We start from the raw sequence: 27,930 nt of genomic DNA, 5'->3' as shown, positions 1-27,930 counted from the left end.
CTGGTAGCAATGTACTGAAATATTTTAATGGGCAACACCATTTCTCATATTTTCTGCTTGTCCTATGTGATTTGCTTTTGGGTTTTGTTCTGTACTATTTCATACTTATCTGTATTTACAGAAAAACCCAGAGGAGGACAGCTCAGGGAAAACATTAAGTTGGGAACCAGGTCACTTGCTGTTAACCATCTATACTGTCCGCAGCATTGAGCAACTTCTCCCTTTCTTCAATGTACTCAGCCAGGTTTTTAACAGCAAAGTTACAAGCAGATGTGTTGGACACTCAGGGAGCCCTATCCTTTACCCAAACTCTTTCCCCAATAAGGACATAAAAATGGAGAACCAAAAAACATTCTCCAGCAAAGCAAGGCAAAAAATTGAAGAGATGGTTGAGAAGGATTTTCTGGAAGGTGTCATAAAAACGTGAGCTATCACTGGCACTAATCAGCTTAAATGTAATGTAATTGTTTAAATGAAATGCTGTATCTTTCAGAGCTGTATAGTTTTCTTTTCTTACTCTGTATGTAATGAACACTTCAGGTTATATTTAATTTAAATATCTGTAAATAAGAGATGAGTTCTGGATGTGGCCTGAATCAAGTTTAAATATTGGTAGCGCATATTGCTTATGGTGCCTAATATTTACAGTATCTGTGTTTTGTTGTCTTGAGTTCTGTCTTTAAAAAAAAAAGGAACTACAAAATACAAGTTGCACATTTTTCAGTTTGTTTCCAGTTTATTTCTGTGGTCTTCATTTCTCAACTCATTGGAAGTGGCTGACACACTTTTTCTCAGCGTTTGTTAAATTGGTAATCTGCTAGTTCTTTGAGTGATGGTCCCTATTGTATTCTACTGTGGGAGACCCATGTGCACTATATGCCTACCAAAAGCATATATGGCACTAAAATAAAAGGTGCTTTGCCTGTACTTAAGGCAAGAATGATCTAATCAAACACATTACTAAAATACTTTAGTTCTGTCCATTACCCAGACATCAAAGGATTAAGTTAATATTGTTGCTGTATTCCACTGTCCAGTAGTGCATGCTACTCAATATTTCTATTTTCATTCTTACTAAAGCCTTGAATCACATGAAAAATTTATGAAACAAACTGATTTACCTGAGCTGTGATTTCTTACAAACATGTCCTAGAAAGTGTCTGTCAGTGAGGAAAGATTTTCTTGTGGCAGTAAGGGGAAATGAAACTGACAATGGAGAATGCTGAATAGCAGGTTCTGTCCTGTGTCTGTGATATGGAAAGACTAATCTGTCCCTATCACAGGACAGAGTAATTCTCAGTCTATTGAGGTAGAAATGTGAGCACAGAAGTCTCAAAATGAGGGACAACACATGTAGCATGGGATTAATTTAAGAGTCAATGTGAGTGATGTCTCCAATTTCCAGTATTAAAGAGGGAAATAATACCAGGCTGGGAAGAGAGAGGTACACCGGGCTCTAAAAGTTACAGCTGTATTGTTACAGTTAAGATGTATCCAAGTTTATTACAGAATGTGTTACTGCTGTCTGCTGCTATGTGATTATAGTGATTTAGAGAAATTTATGTAGTACAGCTGAGGAGCCTGCAAGAGCACTTGAGGACAGGTACCACATACAGGAAACACTGGTCCCTAAAGTTTTAGAGGCCACTCATGGCCGCCTTAACAGATGAAGACAGCAACATAAGGTCTGCTCAGTCACCATTAAAATGGAAAGTTCCAGAGGGGTAGCTCTCTTAGTCTGTATACAGCAAAAACAACGAGAGTTCTGTAGCACTATAAAGACTAACAAATTTAATTTCTGCAGGCATAAGCTTTTGTGGGCTGCAACCCAAGTTACTACATAGTAGCGCAGCACTCCTGATTGCAGTGTAGACAAATCCCCAAACACTGCTTGCTTTAAGTGGAAAGTTTGTCATAGAGCAGACCGTTAAATAGCCACTAATGTTGTACTACCTTTAGCAATACAGCACGTAAGTGTCCAGGGAAGAGATTGGAGCATTCAAATTTAACTCATTTACATAGAAGATACTCCAGCTCAGATTGAGAACAATTAAAGACAGCAGAGACATTTGTTTCCAGTTCTGTTATTGTACTTCAAACAGAAGTAAAAGGTCTAAAGAGGCTTAAAAAAACTCCAATGGTCAGAGCAGCAGGAGTGTCCCATTAAGAGATATTCCACTTCATTTTTTTTTTTTAAACTGGGTGATTAGTCAGAAATAACAAAAGAAAAAAAATAAAGTAGTGATGTATAGGTAGTATGATCACAGCTGTGTCCTTCAAAACACAGGGTGGGGTGGTTCTCCTATTCCACCAGCTAGATGGTAAACAGCGAGGCTTACTTCATGTGCGAGGGAATCTGCATTCTCCTGTAGATTGTTTAAAAAAAACCAAAGCGTTATACTAGGCTGTAAGCATTGTTCATTTGATCTGAACTTTAACATTGGAGGCAGTTTTTCTGGACATGTGAATATAAGTATTCCTAGAAGGCTGTACATTTGAGCCTCATAGTTCAAATCAATGTTATCCAGCAGCAATATAATTATAGCAATACAAGATTTCAAAAGACCTTTAATCTTGGTCTGAAAAAGCCACTTCTAGGGCAAGTTGTTTCTATGGCCACTAATTCCTTGGTTTCATATAAAACAGCAACATACTATCAGTTAGAATAGGGTTTTTTGTGATGGTAGTCCTTGTTGCCATAAGGGACCAGATCACAATCAGTCACTGATTTTATTTCCCATATCCCAGTAAGAGATGGGAAACACTCAGGCACTGACAGTCTAGGCTGGATTGGAGTCACTATGCACATATCAAGATTGGGCACAGGGAGGAGATTTTCTTTAAACATCACTGAAAGTGTGTTTAGCACCTACTGTAGACAGGCTTTAATATCTTTAAAAGTCACGTTAGCTAATCATGGTAAAATAGGGCTCGACAAACTCTGGGCGCCAGGTCGCCGTGGTGCCTAGAAATTTAATTCTGGCGCCTAGTACTTCTCCGGGGGGAGCGGCTGCTGCGCTCCAGCCTGCGTGCCCCGCCGCTGAGCGCATGTTGTCTGGCTCCTTAATTTTTGGGCTGGCTCCTCGCTCCAAAGCAAATTTGTCGAGCCCTGTGGTAAACCCTAGGTTTCTCTCTATAGACTCTCAAACAGGCTTGGAAATATTTAAAAGAAAAAGAAAACAATCCTAAAATTGCTTCATTCTACTTATCAGGTTAGAGGTCCTAACTTACACTTATTTTCTTCACCTATTCTAAAGTTTGTCCCCAATAAGCTCTTCCCCCCTCACCCCAAAACTCAGTAGTTTTAGTGGTGCTGTATCAGAGGACTGCATTGCTTACAGCTGATGTACAGACAAATTGTTTCAGTTCTGACCTGTGTGTCTGCTTCAGCATATACTCGAACAACATCTTCTGTTCCTGATGGGCGGACAAAAGCTCGTGACCGGCTGTATTTCTTTACAAGCTCATCAATTTTTTCTTGTAGCCCCGGGGGTGTAACTGCACATCTCTCAGCAGCTGTTGTATCAATGACTCGTCTGTCTGCAACCTACAGTGGCAGGACCAAACAACATATGAAGAACTACCCTTCTAAAATAAGCTTCTTGTTGGGCCTCCGATTTGTCTGTCATTTAATCTGATTTGCTGCTTCAGTAAGTGAAGGTCTCCTTGGTCTTTTTGTTATTTCTCTTAGCTGCTTTGAAGAAGAGTAAAAATATCACAATATGGCATAGATCACTTCATATCTTCAGCAGGAAGGAGAGGCAGGCTGGTGAACAGAAGAATGCAGGGAGGGTCTCAGAGAGAGAGACAGACACACACTGACCACTATACTCTGGCCAGCATTATAGTATCACTAACCTTAACTTTGAGCTGGCGGTTTGGAAGATCTTCATAGATGGCATCCCACTGTTGTACTGTCAGACCCTTTAGAGCCAAGATTGCTTCAATCACTAGCATGTCTGAGATGGCATCACCCACGGTCTATGAATATGAAGAAAATAAAGGAGTCTTCAATGACAATTAGAAAATCCCAGGGTATTTTGTTGAATTGGCCAAAACAATTCTCAAAAAAAAATCTAAAAAGAGTCACTGAAAATGCAGCAGGATTACTGGGTGACTGTCACAAGCTTGATTTTCCTTACTAAGAGCAGGGGGAGGAAGCGAAGTACTAGAGAACATGCAGCATGCTTCACTGGAATGTTGGATTTACCAAAGATGAATTCTAGTAGTTGAAGAGGAACCCCAGTACTTCTCATATTAGGTCAGATTCAGTGAGGACAGGTGACTTGTTCCTTCCCTACACTTACTCTGGCAAAGGATAATTCACACTTGTGCATTAAAGGAACCACTCCAATAAAGTAAGATGCTCATGCCTATTCGATCCTTAGCTTCTGGGCTAAGGCTGCCAAAAAGAATACCAATGCTTCCATGGATACAAGGGCCTGTACATTCCATCATCTCACTTCACAGGCCAGTGAACAACCTTCAGATGAAAGTTACCATTTTGGTGCAATTCAACCAAAATTAAACTGGTAATGGGACGTGGAGTCTGAGGTGTCATTCTACAGTTTCCCAAGCAATCCAATCCCCTTCCTCTTCTCTAGTTACAAGTGCCAAAGGCCAGACCAGATGGAAGTATTTTGCCTTTGTATGAGTGGACATCTTTCTAATGGGAACAGTTACACTATTCAAACATGTCTTCCTTTAGTTGTGCAAATGTGGGGAGACAATAGCAGGTGCCCATGGCTGTCTGCCCAGTGTGGTAGGATGTTTAAAATAGGCCATCTCCTTCCCTTTGCCTGTTTTGTCATGGTGTGTAGTCTTCCTCCACAAAATTTTCTACACACTCCCCATCCTGCAACTTAGCAGTCACTCAAGACACCAACATTGTTAGCCCCCTGCATCAGAATCAAAATATCTGATTTTTACAGTTCAGCTCTTACTTGATTAATCAAGTCAATGGTATTTTCAAGCATCTTTGCAGCTTCTCTTTTTTGGTTCTCTTTTTCTTCTTTTGCCAGATGTCTTATTTTCTCTTCAGCAGCTTTACTAAATAATACCTAGAGAAAAAGATATGATAATAGAATTATGTCATCAATGGACACATTTCTAAACAGTTCATACAGCAATTAGAGAGAGATGATTGTGTGTTATGCCAACTAAACCCAATTAATTGTCTCTGGGTTTCACTTCCAGGAACTCCCATAAGAATACTCAACAGTTAGTGGCAATGGGTGGACAGAATAGAGAAGGAAAAAAGGTGATTAGCAAACAAGAGAATAGGGTAGGGGGAAAGTCCCATTTGTACTGGAGGTATGGAATGTAGCACATTATTCTCAAGCTAATTTGGTGGTTAAGTTTTAAAACTCAAATAAGCTATAATGCCCACAAGTACTTACTGTGCCATGCCCATTCGCCTCAAAGTAAATTCCAATGTCAAATTCCTGGGCCTTGTGATGCAAGTGCTTTACTCCTGTTTTGGTACAATGAACAGGCACCTACAACCCCAAGATACAAGAAAAGCAGACAAAGTGGTAGGAAATCAACATCTTGAGTAGATGGTAGAAACACAAGATCAAACTGTTAGCCATGAAATTAAGTGTCAGGAAAATAGCTAAATGCCTTGATGCACTATGAATGTTTAGTACAGATACTGTTTTTTTGTAGTCAAAGTGATTAGCAGAAGTTACCGAATTCTCACTACAGACCTATTGGGTAAGTAGCTTTCTCATTTATCCATACAAAATGGGAGGAGAAAAGATTAAGGGTAGGTGCAAAAAGATACCGAGCTTTTCCAACGCCTGGCCCCCCCGCCACCTAGTGGAATGCTCCCCCTACAATGCACAGGGAGAGTTAGGGGCCTAAGAAAGGGAAGCTAGTTTCCTCAGAACCTAGGGAGCTGCCTGTGCTAGCCAGGATTGAACTGAAGATGAAATGGGTGGGGCTTGGAGTTCTCAGCCATGAACCCTCTCCTGGAGTTAGGTGTCTAAAACAGATCAGCTGCTTAGGTAGTCCATGTCCTACTAGCCAAAAATCAGACCTTTTTTGGCTTGGGGGGCGGGGAGGAAACCCCCCCCCCCCCCCATCATTATAGCCAAAAGTCCTGTAGTTAGGACATCCACCTGGGATATAGGAAACTTGCTCCACATCACAGGTGAATATTTTAACTATTGGGATGAACACACTGCTGTCTTTGGCACAAGGCCTGATTCAGTACATGTCCTCTGAGCCTGCCTAGAGGATTAGGCCCCATTGGTGAGATAGGCAGGAGAATGCCTAGTTCGCAACTCCCACTTTGGAGCCACTAGGGCTTTGGCTTACGCAAGGGGTTGTAGCAGCTTCTTGGCTGCGGGGTGGTGTCTGGCTTTTAACATGCCTAGCAGGAGACACTTAGGTGCCTGGGGATTAGGTGGCAGCTGAGAGGTGGTTTTGAGAATGTCAATGGCACCTAAAGAGTGGACTTAAGGACCTAGCCCCCTCTTTAGGTGCCTAAGTACCTTGGTGGATCTAGCCCTAAGTGACAACTCCATGCGTGTCCTTGGGCAATCTCCTGATTCCCAAATCTGTGCCTAACCCATTAGAACAAACCAGGTCCATGACTGTTTAGAAAAGAGTTAAGGTTTGTGACCGGAAGCATATTATTTTAGTGGTAGCCCAATGAATGACCGAGAGAGCTCTGTCTAGGAAGGCAACTGAAGGGTGGGTGCCTAGGGAGCCTCACTGAGAAGAAGTTGAACTAAATATTAGGACCATAAATATCACTTCAACAACATTGAATGTTCTAAGGCGATCAGGCCTAATCTGTTTCCCTCAGCTGTCTAAATGTATAAAGGGCTCTGACTCTGAAGCTTTCTAAATAAGGGTAAAAAAAATAAGATTTTGTTTAGCACTGGCAATCCAACTTTTAAGTTAGCTAGAACTGAGACTGACATTTCTTCCCACCTTTAAAATCTTGTTTACCACCAATAATTTAATTGTTAATGAAGTTTAAAGCAAAATAGATTTATTTCATTTTAGGTCTGCCTGGTGTCCATCACTGTAGTACTTTACGGGTGCTTTTTTAAAAGGTAGGAAGCAAATGTGGAGGAGATGGAGAGAAAAGATTACTTCATGCCTTCATGGTTTCTTCAAGATAACGTGTAGAACTCCCATTAGCATATGCTGTTTGTACCACTGCCATCTCCAGAGTTTGTCCTATCTGAGCAGACAAAAAAAGTAAAATGCTCAATTCAAGACATATAAATCTTCAGAAAGGCACAGTATATAGGAAAAGCTAAACCAAGATTTTAGTTTAGGATGCGAATAGAACATTTAATGAGGTGAAAGATTTTCAACACATAGAATTACTCTCCTGATGTACTTTCAGAACTCTGCTGCATTTGAGAATCTGAAGGATGTAGGACTCGTAGGACACAGAGCTTTTTGACATTAAATCACTATTGGAACTGGCCTTTGCCAGGTTCACAGTCAAAAGAGGTTATCATGGGATACTGTATCTCTGGCCCCAGGAGAAGTGAGTCAATGTCTATCGGAGAAACTGACACCAACTGGAACGTGCCTTGGCAGAACAGTCTCAGAGGCACCAAGGACCAAGTGGGAATGGAGATTGGAACCCCTCTTCTAAACTCCAGCGCACAGTGGGATTTTATACTCCGGGTCTGTCCAGGCAGCACCATTCACCGTCACTAAGGACATGAGAAAATGCACTCGAAGGCAAATCAAATGCAAACTGAGTTCAAGGGAAGGGGAGTGCAGGACTGAGCCCTCAAGCTTAACTTGGGTCAAAATGGAGTTAAAAGAGTGAAGAGGCAGGAAAACATCTCAGGTTGTCAGCAGTAAAATGAAATCTAAAAGTAGGGTGACTTTTTTCAGTCCCTAGTCAAGGCATGATGGTCAAGCAGTCAGTGCTAAGTTTTCTAGTTTCAGCATGAATTTAAAGCTAGCTCCCTTGTCCTCTAAAAATTAGGTCACTCCTTTTGCCACAGCAACTAAGGTATAAAAAGGGCTCTTTTTTTAAATATTGGATTTTGCATCAGTCTGCATATTTAGAAAGAATACCCAAGTGCATTGACACCCACACATACATCTCAACCTGTGAAGGTGAGAGGCTATGTTTCACAGTTTGGGCCAAAGCAAAACCCTTTACTGTATATGTGAAGTTACCTTGATAAGAAGTTCTTTAATGAAAGTGCTAATTAAAGTTGCTATTTTATCTCCATCCAGAAGATGAAAATGGCCAGCAGTATCATTATAATAATAAACAATTCTGTCTGCATCTCCATCAAACGAGCAGCATCTTTCATTAGGTTTGATTTCTAGTCCTAATACACAGGGAAGTAGAAACTATTAGATATGGAATGAGAAGCAAAACTCTAGTTAGTTCAAATATCTATCCATCCAACTATCTATGAGAAGTTTCAGAAAGGAGATTAGTTACACACATGCACAGTCTCTAAACATGAAAAACTTTTAGTAACATGAGAGCAGGAAGTTGATTTTACTAAGAAAATCTCCCTTGAACTTTTCTAATCAGGTAAGCTGCTTTGAATGGCAGTTGCAAAGAAAAAATACATGTTCACTTTGCAATGAAAAACTGAAAATTCAGTCTCTAACCCATTTATTGTTATACCACCTTAAAAAGGTCAGGTTACAAAGTCTATATGAAATATGGTCTCAGACGTACTTCTAGTGGTCAGACTGCAGTATACTCTGTTAAATAAGTAGCAAATAGCAATTATGACACCAAAAATAGAATCCAGACCTACCAAATGCCCACACCTCTCAAACACATGCCTAGCCACCACAGAGTATTTAAGGAGCTACATCATCTATTGATCCAAATCAGAGACCAGAGACACCTAGTACTCCCTCCATAATCCACAGATGTGCAGGCATTAGCTCAAAATGAGACAGATGGGCTTCACCTCAGGGTGAAAGTCTGAAAGTACAAAAACTGGGAAGCAGCTAGATCAGTGGTTCTCAACCCGCGGCCCAATCAGCACACAGCTGCAGCCCATGTGACATCCTCAGGGCCATACAGGTTGTGTATATATATATATATATTGTGAGGATGCTACCCACATAACTCAGACAGAGCTGTATATGCAGCCCATAATGGTAAAGAGGTTGAGAACCACTGAGCTAGATGATGTCAGCTTGGTGCATGCTGCACCATAACCAGACCTTTCCTCATAACATCTTTACAAACTGACTGAAATGAATACATAAACCAATTAGATATTATATTCATAAACCTCCATGTGTCTTGCTTCCAAATACAACCCTCCTCTACTTGAGTAAAGTACAAGCATTTCCACAAAGTGCTTATTCACAGTGATTCCACTGTTTTCTTGGCCTCTTGCCATGGTTTCTCCCACTTTAATGCTCACTGTCTAGAGGCTGGATGGACATTAGCACTTCTGCATCAAAGGTTCTTTTCATCTTCAATACATTTTTCCCCACCTGCTTTAGGTTAGTTCTCATTTCTTCCCTTACACTTTGAACTCCCTCTCCTTAATGCTAGTATTATACCGAGTGAGCCCACATTTATGAAACCTTTGGCCATTAAATCTACCAAATTGGTGTTACACCAAAAAACATTGTCGTATAAGACCCTTAGATACTATAGCGTTTTCTATAGCATCCATCACTAAGATTATATATGAATGTTTTGCATCACTTAGAGATAAATGGATATGCTGGTCATACAATGCAGTGTGTTTTGTCTGTCTAGTTTTAAGCATAAGCTCCTTGGGGCAGAGACTATATGTTGCTCTGTGTTTTACAGGACCAAGCAAACTCTTTAATACTCACTAAAAGAAATAACCAGGTGATAGCCAACTAGCAGCTACCATCTAGCAATACAGAGCTCAAATGATGCTTTACAAAGGAAACTAGTTATTTTTCTCCCAGACTTTATGATCCTTCCCTATGTTAGCTCGCTTAGGTCATTAAGAAGGGTTGAGGGGGGAATGGGAAGGAAAAGAAGGATTTTTTGGGGACTTTCATGCCAAAGAATAATATTTCTTGACATCCTATTGTTTGGTTTTAGAGATCCCAAGAGCAGAGCTTCTGAAAGAGGAAAGATGGGAGCTCCAATGCCTCCTCATCCCATCCCATCCCAGAATCTCTTGCTCTGGAAACACATTCTGGTTCATGCATGAGAGAAAAGCATACTCAACTATTATCCTCTCTGTCGAGGCATTTTATCCAACTCCCCTCCCCTTGCCATCCCTTCTCTCACGCAAGTTGATACCTGAGTGAGGCAGTGCAATTGCAGCTCCTCTGCAGCTGGCAGGTAAATTAGCAAGTCCCAGTAGCATGGAAAACCCATAGGCCAAAGTTTGATTGTGAACAAGTAAAGGGTTAGGAATGTACATCCAGTTAGCCACCTAAAAACAAAAGTGGCCTGAGTTTCAGAGATGCTGTGCATCCCATGTTCCTAATGATTTCAATGGGCAGCTGTAAATGCTCAGCACACCAATAAAATCAAAGTCTCTAATTCTGATTTACACTCCTAACTTAAGTTGCTCAGGTTTGAAAACAGTGGCCTTAATCTAAGTGATAAAAGCTTAAAGCTTTGAGTAATCTGTTATCACTTTGATGATTTACAGCATTAAGGGGCTCCACAAAGATCAGTCACCTATATCTGGGGAAGTTACGCATCCCTGTGCTTCCATGCTAAGTCCTATGCTTTGAAAGTTATTGCTCAGCATGCTGCTTAATAGAGTCTGTATTTGAAAAGGGTTAAAAAATTTAGATTGTCGATTACATACCTAGAGGAGGTTTCTGATGAACTTTCACAAAGTCTGCACCACATAAATGATTGAGTTTCTCCTTGGTTCCATCATTATATAAGTGAATTAACAGTTTCTTCGGAAGGTAACGTTCCATTTCCTTTAGTTTCAGGGCTCCTATACCATTTGCACAATCTATCTTCAGACACCTCGGGTCATCTCCACAGCTGGAAGCCTTCAGAAAAGAGAGGCAGGAAAGGCATTACAGTCAACGATAATATTTCGGATAAAAATCTATAGCTATCTCAGAACTCCCCATAGCAGAAAACAAGCACATGTGACGTGTTCTGAGCTATTTTTTGCACTGTATATGGAAGATATCCAGTTTGTGCATTTACATGAATATAAGCAATGAATTATTTAGTGAAAACATAACTACCCTCACCTGTTTTATCAGTGCCCCAAAAGCTTTGGATAGTTTCTGGTAGTAACCTTCTACGGTTGCCTTCCCATAGTGCTCTTGAGTATTTTGACAGCAGACCATGTAATGCAGCTGTGGTGTTGTTACCAGACCATAATCTAATATAAAATAAGTCACAATATTAAAATAATAGAAGAGTCACTCCTGTTTAGATTGTTGTTTCCAGGATATTAGAGAGAGACAAGGTGGGTGAGGTAATACCAACAGAAGTTGGTCTAATAAAAGGTGAGAGAGAAACTTTTGAGCTACACTGAGCTTTTCTTCAGGTCTGGGAAAGGAATTCAGGCATGGTCTACATCAGAAAATTAGATAGTTAAACCAATGTCCATCAGCATGTGAAAAATCCACACCTTTGAGCAGCATAGTTAAATGGACCTAAGTCCCTGTGTAGACAGCACTAGGTCCACAAAATCTTTCCCGTTAGCGTAGGTATTGTCAGCACTGAACTGCTACAATGGCGCAGCTGCATCAGTTCTGTTATACTGTTTTAAGCGTAGACAAATCCTCAGAGTGTAACAGCCAAATACAAGGTGGAACAGATAGTTTAGCATAAGTAGTTAAATATTCTAAAGGGACCATACAAGGTAAACTGGCCGGTTAGCACCCCTGCAGTCATAGGACACAAGAGGGGGGGCTAATGGGTTTTAGAATTGTTGTAATAACCCATAAATCCAGTGGCTTTATTAAAGACCATGATTTTTACTGTCTAGCAAAGTTATGAATTTCCAAGCTCATCTTTTGAAGGCATCACAACACATTCAAAAGATGACCCTGGGAGCACTTTAGAAGATGAGCTCTGTGTTGCACGAAATCTTGTCTCTTTCACCAAAAGAAGTTGGCGCAAAAAAGATATTACCTCACCCACCTTGACTCCTATTTAGAGATATACAATATTTACTACTGTATATTATAGAAAATATTTTGCAAAAGACCTAACTGAAAACTTTCAAGTAAACTTATGTAGAAGTATCCACTTACATTAAGATCATCCCCAACCCACACAAATATTCACTATAAGCAGTAACGGAAATGGTATCTGAGCTACAATTTTGGGTCTGTAGTTCATATTTACATAAAAACTTCAAATATGAAGCACCAGGTTAAATGTCAACATACCACGATATTGACCTCCAAGAGCAGATACACCATCTATTACTGACTGTGAAAGTTTCTCACTGCTAGGTCTGAAAAAGAATAAAGACAATCACCACTTTTTACAAAAGCACCATGCAGAAACGCACACCTAGGCCTCACTCACTGCAACTTTGGTAGTTCAATAGTCTATGTGTGTGTGTATTCCCCCTCCTCCCCCACCCGCCCCAATTACCTGGTGTCTCTACCAATACAAATTGAGGCATGTTGGTGCAGGTTCACTGCTTCTTTCTGGCAGATCTCAGTTAGTATGCTCTGTATTTCTTGCTCTTCTGCATTAGTTAAGCGTGTAGCATATTCTTCCCAGGCAGAGGTCAACATTTCACCCAGAGGATCAACCAACTTTACACCATTGTCTTCCTTGGAAGAAAATAAATGTATTGAGTCTAAAAGTGAAAAACCCAGCAGTCTCTTTAAAGACAGAAGACAGCTATAGATACATCATTATGGCTTCATTTAGACCTAAAGTGTAAATAAAACTTGGCCTAGCTACCAAACAAACCCACACATAGCCTAAATCAGTAATACAATCAAAATATTAAGTCACCTACTATTTTTCTGGCAGTTCTGTAAAAGAGGGTCAGTTGATATCAAAGCGATAGGCTTCGCGATTTCATAGTCAAAAATATTTTAAGAGCAGCAGATAAGCAAAGCAAATGCTTCACTTATAACATTTGCTTTCAAAAAGCAACAGTCAACTTAAAAAAATAGAATTTGCTGAAAGAATTTGATGTCCCTCAGGTGTGCTCCCTGCTTTTCATCCTCATAAGGTCCTGTACTTTAGCAGTTCTCCTTCCAGAGGGAGAGGGAAGAACAAAGATGAGGGTATGAGTTTGTGTGGCAAAGCAGCTTCCAGCATGCAAGTAGTCTTATTTGCAGTTAATGGGACTATTCACATGCTTAAATTATGCACAAGTGTTCACAGGATCTGGCTTTAAATCTCTGCCAACTCAGAGATTTTGATTCTTCTTTGGCCTATACCACCTATTTTCCTCTTTTAACAAAGAATACAATCAGAAACATTCTTACTTCAGGATTGTGAGATGCTGTAACCATGACTCCAATAGTAGATTTGGTCTTCTTGGACCTTAGTACTGCCAGCAAACCCATGCGATACATGACATGATCAAGATGTCCTGCCTTTGTACGAAATCCAGCAGTTCCATACTGAAGGGTAAGTCCATCAGGTTTCACGTGTAACGTTGAGTACTTTGCAACTGCCTCAAAATCCATTTCTGTACAAGGAAACTGTACACGTTATTAGTAACAGCTAAAACACCATCATAAATTTCTAAATACAGATACATTGAATCAACCAAATAAGAATATGTCTCTGGAGACAGACAGAAACAAGTGGCATAGAATTTGCAGCATTTACATGAAAAAGCTTTTAGTTTTTAAAGGCTATTTATTTGTGTAGTAAAAGACTATTTTAAACAGCAACTCAAACTTGTTTTTAGCCCAAGATTAAGTTAAATCTAGATATATTCATGCAAGATAGGGCTTTTTATGTTTAGTTGTTGTTCGAGTCAGGGTTATTAGATATTAAAATTGCAACTGAGGGTCCACATAAAGCCATTCACACCCCTCAAGACATTGATGGGTTTGCAAAAGAGACACAAGCATAATAGCCCTAAAAGAAGCCTCCACATCATCTGCATACAATGAAGAGAGTCTGTGTCAGCCCCACAAGCCAGTACAGAGAGAGACGAGACAGGGCCAAGGGGGGAGCTACAGGATCCTCAGTTACACTGGTTCAGTGGCCCTAGTGCAAGTGGCAGAGAGAAATGGTGTCTCCTATTCCAGACAACAGCAGGAACAGGGTATTTGGCTTCAATACCAGGCCCCACTCCCAGTTCACTGGGGATACAGTTTTCCTTTCACCACACACAGCCTATTACTTGTTTTAATATCCAAGTGAAATTATTATTTGTATTGTGGCAATTCTTAAGGGCTCCAACCATAGATCAGGGCCCCACTGCGTCAGGTGTGATACAAACACACAATCAAAAGCACCTCTGGTTCAAAGACTTTACCAACTAAGTACAAGACAAGAAACAACACTGGGTTCAAGTGAGACAAGCAGAATACCATGTAACAATGGAACAGCACTGAGTAGCATGATAGGGAAACACAGCACAGAAGTTGCCTCCATTGACACATAACAGTGGAGAATCTGAAGACGGGATCTGAAGGAAGACAGGGAGGTGGCCTTGCACATTTATGGGAGACAGCAAGAAGGGCTGTGAGAGATGCAGGCCGGCATAACCGGCAGATGGGAGGCAGGATACAACCGCTCAATATAGGGTTACCAACCACCCGGGTTTTGCCAGACGACCTCTTTTTTGGTCTTCTGATCTCCGTATTTCGAAAATTCGCCCAGACAAACAAATGTCCAGGAGTTTTCCTTGCTCCTCCTTTTTCCTGCCTTCAGAGCTGCTGGGTGGCTGGAGAGCAGCTGCTGCTGGCCGGGCACCCAGCTCTGAAGGCATTGCTGCATCGCAGAAGGGAGACCCGACGTGGTATTGCCATGGAAACTGTACCCGCCCCCTCCACACAACCCACACGCACACCCCTGTCCCCAGCAGTGTCCTCTACGTGAAATACGGTAACGATGAGTGTCCTCTACGTGAAATACGGTAACGCTAGCTCAGCAGCGCAGGAGAAAACTTGCTCCGCTGTGCCCAGCCTGGGGCCGACATCGCGCAGGCGAGTTTCAACTCCCGTCCCGCGGGTAAAACTTTTCCAGACCATCCCCAACGCGCGAGGACGGTCTCGAAAAGTTTCACGAGGTGCCCGGCCCATCCCTCTGCCCCGCCCCCTCTGCGGTCACCGGCGCTCGCCCAGCCCGGCGCGGCCGCGGCCCCGTCGCCCCCGGACTGAGCAGCAGGAGCGGCAGCAGCGCCGTCCAGCCAAGAGCGCGCTCCGCGCGAGCCGCCTCGTACCTGCGCAGCGCTGCGCGCCCCCGGAGCTGCCGCCGACGTGGCTAGTCTCTCAGCACAGCAGCGGTCGACCACGCCCCTTCCGGGATTCGTCCGCCAGCACCCCCAAGCCAGCCAATCAGAGCGCAGCAGCGCGGAGCGGGCGGGGCGTCGTTGGGCACCAGGGCATTCCATCCGCCCGATGATATCCCAGCCTGGGGAGCGTGATGACGTGCCTAGTCGGAGGGGCGGGAGCTCCGTCTGGCGGTTAGCCAGGATGAGGCGGGACTCAACGGCAAGCTGCGCGTGCCGGGGTGCGGGGTTTGGCGGCACCGATGGTCATAGAGGCCTAGTGAGGGGCGGGGCTTGTGGAAGTGGTGTCGTTCCACTCCCTTGGGCGCTGCTCGTGGACAGGCGACCCCTGGCATCTCTCATGTGGTGAGGGGCCCCCCGCGGGGGAGGGGGGCGGGGGAAGGGAGAGCAGTGGGGGCTGAGCAGGCCGGGGCGATGGGGCTGGGGCCCTGCAGCGAGGCCAGGTGCCCCATTTTATGGAGTCTTGCACCAGCTGGTGTTTTTCCTAAAGCTTCAGCTGCCGGAGTCGGGCTGGGGAGTATCCTGAGGTTCGGTTTTCGAAAGAAAATAAAATCTTTCTGCGCCTGGTGGTTTTGGGCCGAAGGTAGAAGACGTGGCCTCGTAACGGCCTGCATGCAAAAGGCAAACGTGCAGAACCCAACAGCCCGGGTTTTCAAAATCAAGCCCCGTGGGCAGCCCCCACCAGATGGGGGAAAGGGCGGGAAACTCGCCCCTGCCTCACCAGCGAGACGGCGCCGGGCACCTTCCCCGCCTGGCTTGACGAGCAGCTGAAGGGACTCCGCGCGCAGCTCAGCCCCGCACCCTCCAGCGCGGACCCTCCCCCCCCGGGGGGCACGAGCGCGCGCTGCCCGACGGAGAAGGTCGCGTGGCGTGGCTGGTGTCGGCCGTTGCGAAGGGTGCGGGGCGGGCCGGCGAGGTAGGGCCTGGCTGAATGAATCGGCGCACAACTGCCTTTGTTGCGGGGCGGGGAGGGGTGAAGCTAATCAGAATAGGCCTACCAGGGAGACTCCACTGTTCTGCGGGGACCAGTTTATTCAGTAGCTGATGAGCCCCAATATCGGTTCCTTTCAAGGGGCTGACAACGCTCTGCCATTCTCCTTTGCCTTAGCACCAGATGTAGAATGCAAGGAGGTGGTGAAAGACCATTGTAAGGGTACAAACACGGTTCATAAAATCAAACCAGAATTCGTGTTTACATGGATTTCCAAGCTGACACATTGTTTCCGTATTTACTTGTCAATGTAACATTTTAGTTATTTCTAAAACATTGATTTGTCATTGGTTGTACAGATGAGTCAATATTTAATTTGCTATTATTAATAATGTAACTTCAGTACTACCAGCACCTGATCCAAAGCCCAATAAGTCAAGATCTGTCATTCAGAGCCTAATCCACCTGAATTTTAGCTCAGTCTTCATATGTTGGGTATTTTGATGTGCGTGCGTGCGTGCATGTGTGCACACTTTTTAATCAGCTTCACAATAATTAAACAATTTTAATATCTTTCTAAAGAGTGTACGCAATTTGAGTTTTCATGGGTAGTAAAACAGCTTTTTTGATAGTTCATTAAATCTGTTTTATCTAAATTGACTCTACAGTGTCATTCATAAAAACTTAGAGATATAGATTCCTAAGGCTTTGTATAGCTATAAGGTGTAATAAGCATTTTGATAATATTCTCTAACTCTATGCTGTTTAGTACACCTGAACGTTGAGGCATGTATAGTCTGGTGTGAGGTGATTTTACAAATCCAATGTTGTATAATGCAGTTTTTCTCAAGCTTTTAAGTAGCAAGTACCCCCTAACTTCTGAAAATTTTAATAAGTACCCCAACACTCAATTTTCCACAACCTTTTTCCCCTGTACCGCTAGACGGCTGTATTTCTCGTAAAGCAGGAGAGTTTTGAGTTCTGCAGTGCTGTGTGGCTGTGGCAGATCACAAAACCCCCTGCTGTTTCTCCCCTCCTTCCTCCTCATAGGAGCAAAGGTCAACGCCACCCAATCACTATGGCCTGATGGCGGAGTCATGTGGTGGTCTCACACAGGTGGGAACTTGTGAGGTATGAGCAGGCACTAGCGGCTCACCAGAGTGGATAGCAGCGCTCCCCATGGCCTTCCCTAGTGGGGTGTGGACCTGGGGCAAATCACACTGTGTGGGCCCCTCTTAACATTTTTATACTGGTAAAATCTAGGGCTGTCATAGTTGTCAATTTCACTGCTCAGCTAGAGCAGTGAAATTGACAAGTAAACCTGGGCATAGAGCTTGGCTTCAGGAATGAGCAAGCTGCTGGGCTCTCCACCTACCTTTCTGGGCACTGGGCTTTGACCCGGGGAGGGGAGCTGCCACCTGGGCAAGTTGCAGGCGGCTGCTATCTGGCTGCCAGCCTGGGAGGTGGGCGACTGCCACCCAATCCGAGGAGGGACGGAGGAGGCTTCTGTGCAGGCTGGGACCTGGGGATGTGGGCAGGCGGCAGGCAGCTGCTGTCCAAGCCAGGGCACGAGAGGCTGCCTCTTGGCTCAGAGCCGGGGCATGGGTGACAGCTACCCAGCTGTGAGCCCAGCTCACAAGGTACAGGAGGCTGCTGCCGGGCTCCCAGCTGGGAGCAGGCGGGACACAGGTGGCTGCCGCCGGGTTCCCAAAAAGCCAGCACCTGCCGCCCAAGCCGGCAGCTGCCACCTAGCGCCCCAAGAAGCCAGCGGCTGCCGTCCAGCTTCCCAGGACTGGGTCGGCTGCCATCTACCTCCCAGCTAGGAGGTGGGACCAGGCCGGAAGCTGGCGGCGTCTGCCCACCTTTCCCAGAAGCCTGCCTCCCTTCACTGGGTTTTTTGCCACGTACCCCCTGCCTGTGTCTCGTGTACCCCCAAGGGTATGCGTACCACAGGTTGAGAAACTATGGTATAACGCATAGTTTAAAAGAAATTACACTTGTGGCACCTGAGTTTAGAATTTCTTTAGGTTTACATTAGGAAAACTTATGCACATGCTTAATTTTACACGTGAATAGTACCATTGAACTCGGGGACTACTCAAATGCACAAAGTTAAGCGTATGCATAAAGTTAATTAAATTTTTTTCAAGACAATAATCCTGCAAAAAATTATGCATGTTTTGAGTATGTTATGCTATGTTATGGAGTACCAGTTAAATTCGTGACCTAAGGATGAGTTGCGTTTTGCACGTAAAGCAAGGATTGAGTTTGTGTGTGGAAAATTAGGGAATCTCTTTCCCAAACTTACAACAGAATTCATTTGAGTACAGAATGAATGTTCTGAAAATTTATAAGTAAATTCAAAAAACTAGTTTGGGTTAAATTACTTTAAAAATGGTATTGTACTCAGTAGTTGCATCATAGAGGGAAAATATGAGGCAAAAAGCTTTGTAAAAAACCCTTCTTTAAAAATCAATTTACTCTAATCAGAGATCAAAATAATTAAAATGCCTTAATCGTAATAAAATGGTTATTGCATTGGGTCCCTATGGAACAGAATTACAGTTCTTTTGGGTGTATTAACCACATTTCCATATCGTATATATTTGAATTTAAGTGTTATCTTAATGGTGAATTTCCTGGGTTTATGCTTGGTTTTGGGATAATTCCTACTCTCGGTCCCTAAGTTAATGCACCTCTACCCTCCATGAAATGTTTAATGTCTTCTTGAGGGCACTCACTTCGGTCTCGGGCTTCCAACTGTGTGCTTTCTCGGGGCAGAATCCTGTGTTTCTCCAGACTGGGGCCTTCAGTTGCAAACCCGTGCATTTTACTCTGATCACCTCAGCAGGTGTGAATTTAGTTCAGCATCTTCAGTTCTGTTCTCTCAGGGGGAATGACAGAGTTAACCAGGGCCAACCTTCATAGAACAAAGTACCATGTATTCAGACCAAAAGGATATCAAAGAAGAAAAAAGCTTATATCCATGCCTGGCTTGATGCCCCATTTGCCATATGAAGACCCAGGTGGGTCTAAAATACTTAGCTCCTCCTTCATGCCTGTTAGTTCTCAGAAGGTGGCTGAGGGTGTGTGTACACTACAATAAAAGATCCACGGCACAGCCACAGCTTGCCTGGGTCAGCTGACTCCAGCTTGCAGGGCTCAGGCTGCAGGGCTATAAAATTGCATTGTAGACGTTTGGGCTTGCGCTGGAGTCCAGGGTCTGAAGCCTTGTGAAGGGGGTGGGTCTTAGAGCCTGGGCTCCTGCCCGACTGTCTACACTGCAATTTTTAGGCCTCTAAGCACAAGTCAATTGACCTGGGGTCTAAGACTTGGTGCTACAGGCTTTTTTTAAGGGTGTAGATGTACCTTAAGTCTGGCCCTATTTTTGTACAACTTGAAATTCTGTGTCTGCTAACACCTTAGAAGCAGGTCAAACCATCAAGAACATTTTCCCTGATGATCATATGTCACACATGACAGCTGAACGTTGTGACTTTGTCCTGACCCACAACTACTTCAGATTTGGAACCAATCTATACCTCAAAGTCAGTGGCACACTATGGGCACCCACATGGCCCCACAGAATGCCAACATTTTTATGGCTGACCTAGAACAATGCTTCCTCAAAACTCATCCCCAAATACCTCTTCTTTACCTCTACATTGATGATATTTTCATCATCTGGACCCACGGGAAAGAGTCCCTCGAAGAATTTCACCGGGATTTCAATAATTTCCACCCCACTATCAACCTCAGCCTGCACCAGTCCATGCAAGAAATCCACTTCCTGAACACTACAATAAAAATAAAGGATGGTCACATTAATACCACCCTATACCGAAAACCAACTGACCGCAATACATATCTTCATGCCTCCAGCTTTCACCCTGGACACATTACACGATCCATTGTCTACAGCCAAGCCTTAATATACAACCGGATTTGCTCCGATCCCTCAGACAGAAACAAACACCTACAGGATCTCTATAAAACATTCTTAAAACTACAATACCCACCTGGAGAAGTGAAGAAACAAATTGACAGAGCCAGACGGGTACCCAGAAGTCACCTACTACAGGACAGACCCAACAAAGAAAAAAACAGAACACCACTGGTCACCACCTACAGTCCCCAGCTAAAATCTCCAACACATCATTAAAGATCTACAACCTATCCTAACAGATGATCCGTCTCTTGCTCAGGCAGTGAGCGGCAGACCCATCCTGGCTTACAGACAGCCCCCCAGCCTGAAGCAAATACTCACCAGCAACCATACACCCTACAAAAAATCCAATCCAGGAACCTATCCCTGCAACAAACCCTGTTGCCAAATCTGCCCACACATTGACTCTAGTGACAGCATCACTGGTCTTAACCACATCAATCACACCATAAGGGGCTTATTGACCTGCACATTCACTAATGTAATATATGCCATCATGTGCCAGCAATGCCCCTCTGCCATGTACTTTGGCCAAACTGGACTATCACTATGCAAAAGGATAAATGGACACAAATCAGACATAAAAATAACATCCATAAACCAGTTGGAGAACACTTCAATCTCCCAGGGCACTCTGTCGCTGACCTGAAAGTTGCTGTACTTCTCCAAAAAAAAACTTCAAAAACAGACTTGAAAGAGAAACTGCTGAGTTAGAAATTATCTGCAAACTTGACACATTCAAACTGGGTTTAAACAGGGATTTGGAATGGCTATCTCATTACAAGAAGTAATTTGCTTTGATGACCCATTCTCACTTCCTACTCAATGGTTGTCATTAAGCCTCAAGTACCCGGCTTCTGTCCACCTACCCCATTGTTTTCTATGCTCTTGGATATGTAAATGTTGCCTTCTATATGTTTTCTATGTTTCCTGTTTTGCTGTATCATTTCTACCAACTGCATCTGAGGAAGTGAGCTGAGGCTCACGAAAGCTTATGCTTACTGAAATTAAATTTGTTAGTCTTTAAAGTGCTACAGAACTCATGTTGTTTAAACCAGTATGTGTGTGTTTTTCCCCAGGAGGTGAAATGTGAAAAGGCTGGTTACCCCCATTTTTTAAGTATTAGGGATTTGCATTAATTATTGTTTATCTTTAGTTCCTGCTGGAAGCATTTTTTATCATACCCATTTAGCCAGGAATACAATTGCTAACAAGCCCATAAATATACATATAACTTTTAAAAAGTCAATATAATAGTTTATCAGTATTCCATACCACTGGTCATATCTCAGTATGGCTTTGAGTATGCTGTGATTCCAAAGTGGTTATCAAAACAACATTCCTGTAATGTGTTTTACCCTTTAACTAATTATACGTACTCTCAACCTTAATTCCATTTTAATGTAGTTTTTTTTCTCTTGGAAATTAAAGAAAATAAATAAGGGCTTTATGATTGACAATTTTTTTCATAATTGTTTGTTGTTTTTTTTACTATAAGACAAAACCCACAAGATTATATTGAATTGACTGATAGAAGAATATTGCTACAGTTTAAGAAAGATTATTGCTAATAAGATTTCTTCTATTCTCAGGTATCTGGGTTTACAGCTGTAACATAATGGCTGTGACAATAGAAGAATGTCTTGAGCTTCAGCTGTTGGAAATGGAAATGCTCTTTTCAATGTTTCCTAATAAAGGAGAAATAACCCTTCAGGACAAAAATGCTCTTACTAATGTGCAGATGTATTTGAAAAATATAAAAGAAGCACTACCACCTCAGATTGAATATTCCATTTCTGTTGCTATTGATGAGCCAAAGGTGAGAACTTCCATTTACATTTTGTTTTTAACAACTCCGTTTTCTTAATTTTGCACCGCAGTCACCAAAAAAAAGATGTTTCACGCATATTGTAACCAAATATTTATAGTCTCCATAAAAAGTGCAGAGTTCTTGTTTTAGCTTGTATTTAACAGAAATTCAGTGTTTGTAGTAAATAATAGGTTTTATTTGAAGAAAAAAAGGATGCAGCTAAACTTTGGGCCCCATGCTGCACTCTGCTGTTGGCATGGAGGGCAGTAAATATGTACTTTAGTCCTTCCAGCTTTAATTTTCAGACTGCAACTTGCAACCCTTGGGCAGGAGGAAGGTGGTGGATACATGGGGGACTAGTGTCATCCCCAGACCTGTATTTTTTTTTACTGTGGGCCAAGCTGAGACCAAATCATGCCATTCTTTAAGCATCATCAGTGGGAATTCTACTTAATCAGTGGGAATTCTGCTTAAAATCTGTTGGTATATTTGGACTTTGAAAGGTTGTCAGTACTCATAACTCCCACAAATATGAATGGGAAATAAAAGTGCTTCTCATTTTTTCAGCATAAGGTCCAAAAAATTTCATTGCTGTTTCAAATGATATAGCAATGAAATTTTTTGGACCTTATGCTGAAAAATGATAAAACAATAAAAGAAAAATAACAAGAAAATCCAGTTTATTTTTGGGTCATAAACATTTGATTGATTATACATTGGAGATTGAAATTACATAATATTTGTAAAGTTAATGCCAGAATTCAGACTTCTGCTTAAATGTTTAAGTTAATTTTACTAAAATGTTTGTCAGAACTTTGTTCAAATGAACTTACATTTCTGAAAGTAGTTTAATGTTGAAATTCAATTGTTTTATCATCTTACCCATAAAAATACAGAAGTGTTCTGTAATGTTCTGAATTCACTGGAGCTGTTTGAGTTAACAAAATGTAATATGAATTAATTATCAAATTAGATAGGCAAATGAGATATTTAAACGTTTTTAAATTATTGCCTACTTAGCACACTTTGTCAATATGATAGAGACTAATTTAGGAAAAAATAAAATTGTAAAACTCTGTGGTTAGAAGAAAGTTTATGAATTATGTTGAAACCAGGTGATTTTAACTGTAGGATAGTAGAAATCACCCATGGATTTAAGTTGTGAATGTTCGGGTCATTTAGCCCAGTGGTTCTTAACAAGGGATATGCGTAATACTGGGGGTACGCAAAGGTCTTCCAGGGGTACATCAACTCATTTAGATATTTGTCTAATTTTACATCAGGCTACATAAAAAGCACTAGCAAAGTCAGTACAAACTAAAATTTCATACAGACAATGACTTGTTTATACTGCTCTCTATACTACATACTGAAATGTAACTACAGTATTTATCCAATTGATTTAATTATATGGTAAAAATGAGAAAATAAGCAATTAAGTGTGCTGAGACACTTTTGTATTTTTAAGTCTGATTTTGTAATCAAGTAGTTTTTCAATGAGGTGAAACTTGGGGGTACACAAAAAAAATCAGACTCCTGAAAAGGGTCAGTAGTCTGGACAAGTTGAGAGCCACTGATTTAGCCCATACCCTCAGGAGAGCTCTTCAGTTTTGGTATCAAGATAGAAATACTCTAACAACTAATTTTTATAATATTACATCCATATATTTAAAATATTCCACCCCTGTAATGTTCTTGTTGTAGAAAATTGTCAATTCTTAAGACAGAATAATTTGCATTTGTTTTCTTAATTGTAGTATTCTGCACAGTGGGAATATCCTTTGAACTAAGTATTCCAGTAATTGCTTAGCCTACCATTGTCTCATCTATATTACTCTGAACAGCCTTCACCATAGGTGGATCTTTTATGTTTATGGAGAACTGAGAGGCTTCAGTCAGTTTTCTTCCCCCCCCTTCTCCCCCCCCCCAAGTGAAATTGACTGACAATAGTACCTACTATTGGATGCTTGTTGCAGTTTGCTACATCACCACTCTTCCCTCAGGTGTTTGCCTCCATGTGCAAGTTGCAAAACTCAAAGTTCTTTCTCATTCTCTCAAGTAGAGTGTGAGTGGGTGCAGAAAGAGAGCATCTGAGGGTGTGGAAAGTTGTCAGACATCTGGAGCTTGCCATTCCTCTATCACAGAAACAGAGTAATAGTAGTCTTCTTGAAAGTCACTTGCCCATACGGCTTTTTCTGGAACTGCTGTTTACTTTGAAGTAGCTGCCTGCTCTGCCTAGCAGTGCTCATCACAGCCACCTAAAAACATGCAGTAGGAACAGCTTCTCTTCAGGGATAACCACCTGCCTACTACAAACTTGTCACATTACTCTGGTCTGTGAAGCAGGAAAGATCAACTACATGAAGGGGATGTTGCAGGCGTGGACACAGTGAGATGGGGAACAGGGCACAGAAGATATAACAAAAAATAATGCAATTTTTTTAGATTGTGGCAATTTTATTTGATCATATATTATTTCCTTGGCAGAGAAGGAGATATCGAAAGGAGGGTGAATCTACCTTAAACCTTTGGGTGGTGGGGTTGAGGGTTGGAAGAGAGACTGAGAGGCTGAGTTTGGAAGCATACCAGCAGTCTCCCCACCCCCTAGAGAGACTGCTGTAATTCTCTAACTATCATCAGCTGAGGCATTCCTTTGTGGAGCACAGTATATGGTTCTTGAAATTCCTGTTACTGTAACATGTATTTCAATACGTGTAGATCTGATTTCATGTTTCTCTTTTTCCTCCCCACTTAATCTTAAGGTAAAAGTAGACTTGCATGTATCCTTGCCTCACAGCTACCCTCATTCAGCACCACAACTATTTGCAAGATCAAATGCACTAGACAGACAGAATCAACTGCAACTCAATAAGCATCTCACTTCTCACATCAGTTCTTTGGATTCAGGTGAACTGTGTGTATGTGTGGCTGTGCAGTGGGTCCGAGACAACAGTGCATCTTATTTCCAAAACAGTAATGTCTCTTCTCAAACTGCTCCGAAAGAAAAGGCAGTAAAAATAACTTTTCATCGAATGTGGATCTATAGTCATCATATATATAGACAGGAACTGAAAAAGAAAATCTTTGATTGTGCAAAGCAATTATATTTGACTGGTTTCTGCCTAACTGGGAAACCTGGGGTCATCTGTGTGGAAGGGCTCAAAGAAAACTGTGAGGAGTTCTGGCATGTTATTAGATATCCCAACTGGAAACACATTTCCTGCAAGCATGTTGAGACTATAGAAACTGAAGGAAATGGGGATAAACTTCATCTCTTTCATACATTTGAAGATTTACAGTTTCAGGCACATGGTGGTTATGGACTGAGGAATGACTATCACATGGATCTTGGCCAATTCTTAGAATTCCTTAAACAGCATCAAAGTGAACATATTTTTCAAATATTATTTGGTGTTGAAGGCAAACATTCAGACAACTAACAGATCAACTGTATAAATAGTTTCAATTTTGCACAACAATGTTACAAATGGGTTTTTTTTTAGTTAATCCATGGATAGACTATAATAAACATGAAGTAAAATTGGTATACATGGTGCAAGGATAGAATCTTTGCTTTTGTTTTGAATAAATCATAAGCTTCTGAAGTGTACATGTTTATTTAAGAAAATGAATGCTAAAACTATATCTACCGTGCAACTATATATAATCAGCATTTATCACCTTTTGGTTCATGAGCCAGACCGCACGGCCATGGTTGCAAATTGCACAATCCCATACTGTAGTCCTCAGAATTATATCATCCATCTGGCTTCTCACCCACATGGCACTTGGTAGTTTCTTCAGGTCTAGACCTATAATAACTTTTTTTGTAGGGGCTTGGGTGGGAGAGAAGAGGGAAGGTGGAGGAGAAGGGGCTGTATGCTCAGATTATTTTGCATTAATAATAAAAATAGACTACTCTGCTCCATGCTTGTCTGTGCAGCACACCTGACCTGCGCTGTGAAGCCTCTATTCAAATTTAATTCAACTATTTTTTAAAGTGCATACAAAAAGATCCAACTCACATTATTTTATTTCTTACTAAAAATTAAAAAAAAAATACCACCCATTTATGATGTGGCCTAGGCTTTGCTCCTTTTCCTTAATTATTTTTTCTTTGGTAAATTATTGGGTGGTCTGGAAATTGAAGACTGAAAACTTTAGCTTCGGTAGTATGTGTTTAACATACCCTAACCTGAAATATTCAAAGATTTATAAATTGTATATAAAGAGAGTGCATAAATAAGGGTTTAATACAGAGATACCTCGGTGGCCTGCTAAGCAGATGGCTAATGTCCGTATGCCTGGATACAAAAACAATTAGTTATAAAGCATCCTATTCATAACACTTTACTATGTTCTTTATGCCCAGAATATACAGCATAAGGGATTTTCATGAGCCTCAAGTCAGAGAACCACTCTACTGCACTGTCACGCTGGCTGGTTGGGTGGGGGGTGGCATTTATTATATTATTTAACATCAATATGTCAAAATCACAATTCATATGCCATATGCTTTGTCAGGTACTGTTAGAAAGGCTGTAATGTGCTAAGTAAGATAATGTTTGTTCATGTGTTATGTGTGTAATGGAAGTTATGGCTATGTTTGTATCTATATTTCAATTTGTACTGTGTTTCTGGTCAACACCCCAGACAGGATGGCTGCAGCACAAGCGCCTGCTTAATGGCCCATTAAGGAAACTCACAGGTACAGTGGGCCAGGGGGAGAAGCCAGGGATACACCTGATGAGTCACCAGGACTTACTCATGTGACCCTGGACTCCATCTTATTCCTGTAAATTTCCACAAGCAGCATGGCAAAGGCCAAAGGACATAAAAGGCAGCTGCACCACATCCATTTTGTCTTCAGTCTTCAGCTTACCTCTGGATCAACTCGTCTACAACTGACCTGAAGCTGTGAAACAAAGGTTTGAGACTCATCCAGGTACTGGATGTACACCAGAGGGACTGTACAAGCCTGCAAACGCCACAGTTCTACTAGAAACCTGATATATATGCACTTTCCAGTTATTTGTATGTATGTAATTGCTTTAATCCTTTAACATTTCTCTTATAGTTTGTTTGCTTCTTTTTATAATAAACCTTTAGTTACTAAAGGATTGGCTGGCAGCATAGTATTTTGGGTAAGATCCAAACTTATATTGATCTGGTACTGTGGCTGACCCTTTCGGGTCAGGAGAAACCTTTTTGATAAAGAGCATAGAGTTTTAAATAACTGGTCTCTTTATTGGACCTAGTGGCTGATTGGGAGCCAGAGACTGAAATGCATTAAAGGGGGCTGTGTACATTTGTATTTTGGCTTCTTGAGGAATCAGAAGCACCGTTTGTGGCTGGTTGGGAAATCTGACTTCAGTGTCACCCACCAGTGCTGGGAGAATCTGCTCTTCTTTTACAGCCTGCCCTGACCTTGGCATTTTCAGGTGGCTACCCTAGGCACAGACAGGTCACAGCACTATACCAGAATAGCTGTTATTTCACATAGGGGGATGAAGTGTTACAAGCTTAAATGATATAAAAAACATAAAACTAAAATGAAAACAATTTTAAAGCAAAAATGAACCAGTAAATAAATCATAACTGTAAACTTTTCAGAAGATGTGGTTATATATTTAAGATGTGCTATGGACACTTCCTTTTTAGTGAAATGAATACTGAAGATTAAGTAAAAAAACAACTCAACCACTATAGAGAGATGTGTAAGCTGCAAAGGGAAAATATTCCCTGTGACAGTCATTGCTTCTCGCATTAGAAAACTTTATCTGAACTGCTGCCATTGCAACTGCACGATTGAAAATGTACATACAGTTTTTCTTAGTTAAAAATATTCTACATTTACCAT

General features: G+C 41.8%; 3 protein-coding genes across 11 annotated transcripts in view; 2 read left to right on the top strand and 1 right to left on the bottom strand.

Moving 5' to 3' along the window:
* Window positions 1–925, top strand: part of DOP1A (DOP1 leucine zipper like protein A) — a 102,473-nt gene extending 101,548 nt beyond the window's left edge. For all 5 annotated transcript variants that reach the window (XM_067560750.1, XM_067560752.1, XM_067560751.1 and 2 more), the window contains one exon: window positions 122–925. In XM_067560750.1, coding sequence (XP_067416851.1) covers window positions 122–427 — 306 coding nt within the window. In that variant the 3' untranslated portion in view covers window positions 428–925. The remainder of the gene's footprint in view (window positions 1–121) is intronic.
* Window positions 744–15,485, bottom strand: PGM3 (phosphoglucomutase 3). Of its 2 annotated transcripts, none has more exons than XM_067560755.1 (13): window positions 15,315–15,485; window positions 13,399–13,617; window positions 12,545–12,729; window positions 12,334–12,401; window positions 11,182–11,315; window positions 10,776–10,971; window positions 8,164–8,321; window positions 7,115–7,198; window positions 5,400–5,498; window positions 4,944–5,060; window positions 3,859–3,981; window positions 3,374–3,547; window positions 744–2,366 (listed from the first exon to the last, which is right to left on the bottom strand). In XM_067560755.1, the coding sequence occupies exons 1-13, from the start codon at window positions 15,483–15,485 to the stop codon at window positions 2,277–2,279; spliced, it is 1,818 nt and encodes a 605-aa protein (XP_067416856.1). In that variant the 3' UTR covers window positions 744–2,276. The 2 variants fall into 2 exon arrangements, with proteins under 2 accessions (XP_067416856.1, XP_067416858.1); XM_067560757.1 differs by lacking the exon at window positions 15,315–15,485 and adding an exon at window positions 12,921–13,161 and having other exon boundaries at window positions 750–2,366; window positions 13,399–13,522.
* Window positions 15,467–27,889, top strand: RWDD2A (RWD domain containing 2A). Of its 4 annotated transcripts, none has more exons than XM_067560768.1 (3): window positions 15,467–15,585; window positions 21,853–22,079; window positions 24,833–27,889. In XM_067560768.1, exons 2-3 carry the CDS (start codon window positions 21,879–21,881, stop codon window positions 25,508–25,510), a joined length of 879 nt encoding a protein of 292 aa, XP_067416869.1. In that variant the 5' UTR covers window positions 15,467–15,585; window positions 21,853–21,878; the 3' UTR covers window positions 25,511–27,889. The 4 variants fall into 4 exon arrangements, with proteins under 4 accessions (XP_067416869.1, XP_067416865.1, XP_067416867.1 ...); XM_067560764.1 differs by having other exon boundaries at window positions 15,493–15,604; XM_067560766.1 differs by lacking the exon at window positions 15,467–15,585 and adding an exon at window positions 15,594–15,725.
* Window positions 27,890–27,930: the final 41 nt, after the last annotated feature.

This window comes from Emydura macquarii, unplaced genomic scaffold, assembly GCF_026122565.2.
Source record: "Emydura macquarii macquarii isolate MOO-44397 ecotype Brisbane River unplaced genomic scaffold, CSIRO-AGI_Emac_v2 contig_2297, whole genome shotgun sequence".
Lineage (NCBI taxonomy): Eukaryota > Metazoa > Chordata > Testudines > Chelidae > Emydura > Emydura macquarii.
This window is presented reverse-complemented; position numbering and strand designations above follow the sequence as displayed.

What these genes read in the sequence shown, in the direction of transcription:
- PGM3 (XM_067560755.1), bottom strand. Translation starts at nt 15,485, where the DNA reads ATGGAATGCCCTGGTGCCCAACGACGCCCCGCCCGCTCCGCGCTGCTG. An exon ending in CAGCATCTCACAATCCTGAA is followed by an intron (nt 12,730 to 13,398) that starts GTAAGAATGTTT and finishes TTTTCTTCCAAG; the next exon opens with GAAGACAATGGTGTAAAGTT. An exon ending in TCTTGGAGGTCAATATCGTG is followed by an intron (nt 11,316 to 12,333) that starts GTATGTTGACAT and finishes ATTTTATATTAG; the next exon opens with ATTATGGTCTGGTAACAACA.
- RWDD2A (XM_067560764.1), top strand. Translation starts at nt 15,493, where the DNA reads ATGATATCCCAGCCTGGGGAGCGTGATGACGTGCCTAGTCGGAGGGGC. An exon ending in GGCAAGCTGCGCGTGCCGGG is followed by an intron (nt 15,605 to 21,852) that starts GTGCGGGGTTTG and finishes TTCTATTCTCAG; the next exon opens with GTATCTGGGTTTACAGCTGT. An exon ending in TTGCTATTGATGAGCCAAAG is followed by an intron (nt 22,080 to 24,832) that starts GTGAGAACTTCC and finishes CTTAATCTTAAG; the next exon opens with GTAAAAGTAGACTTGCATGT.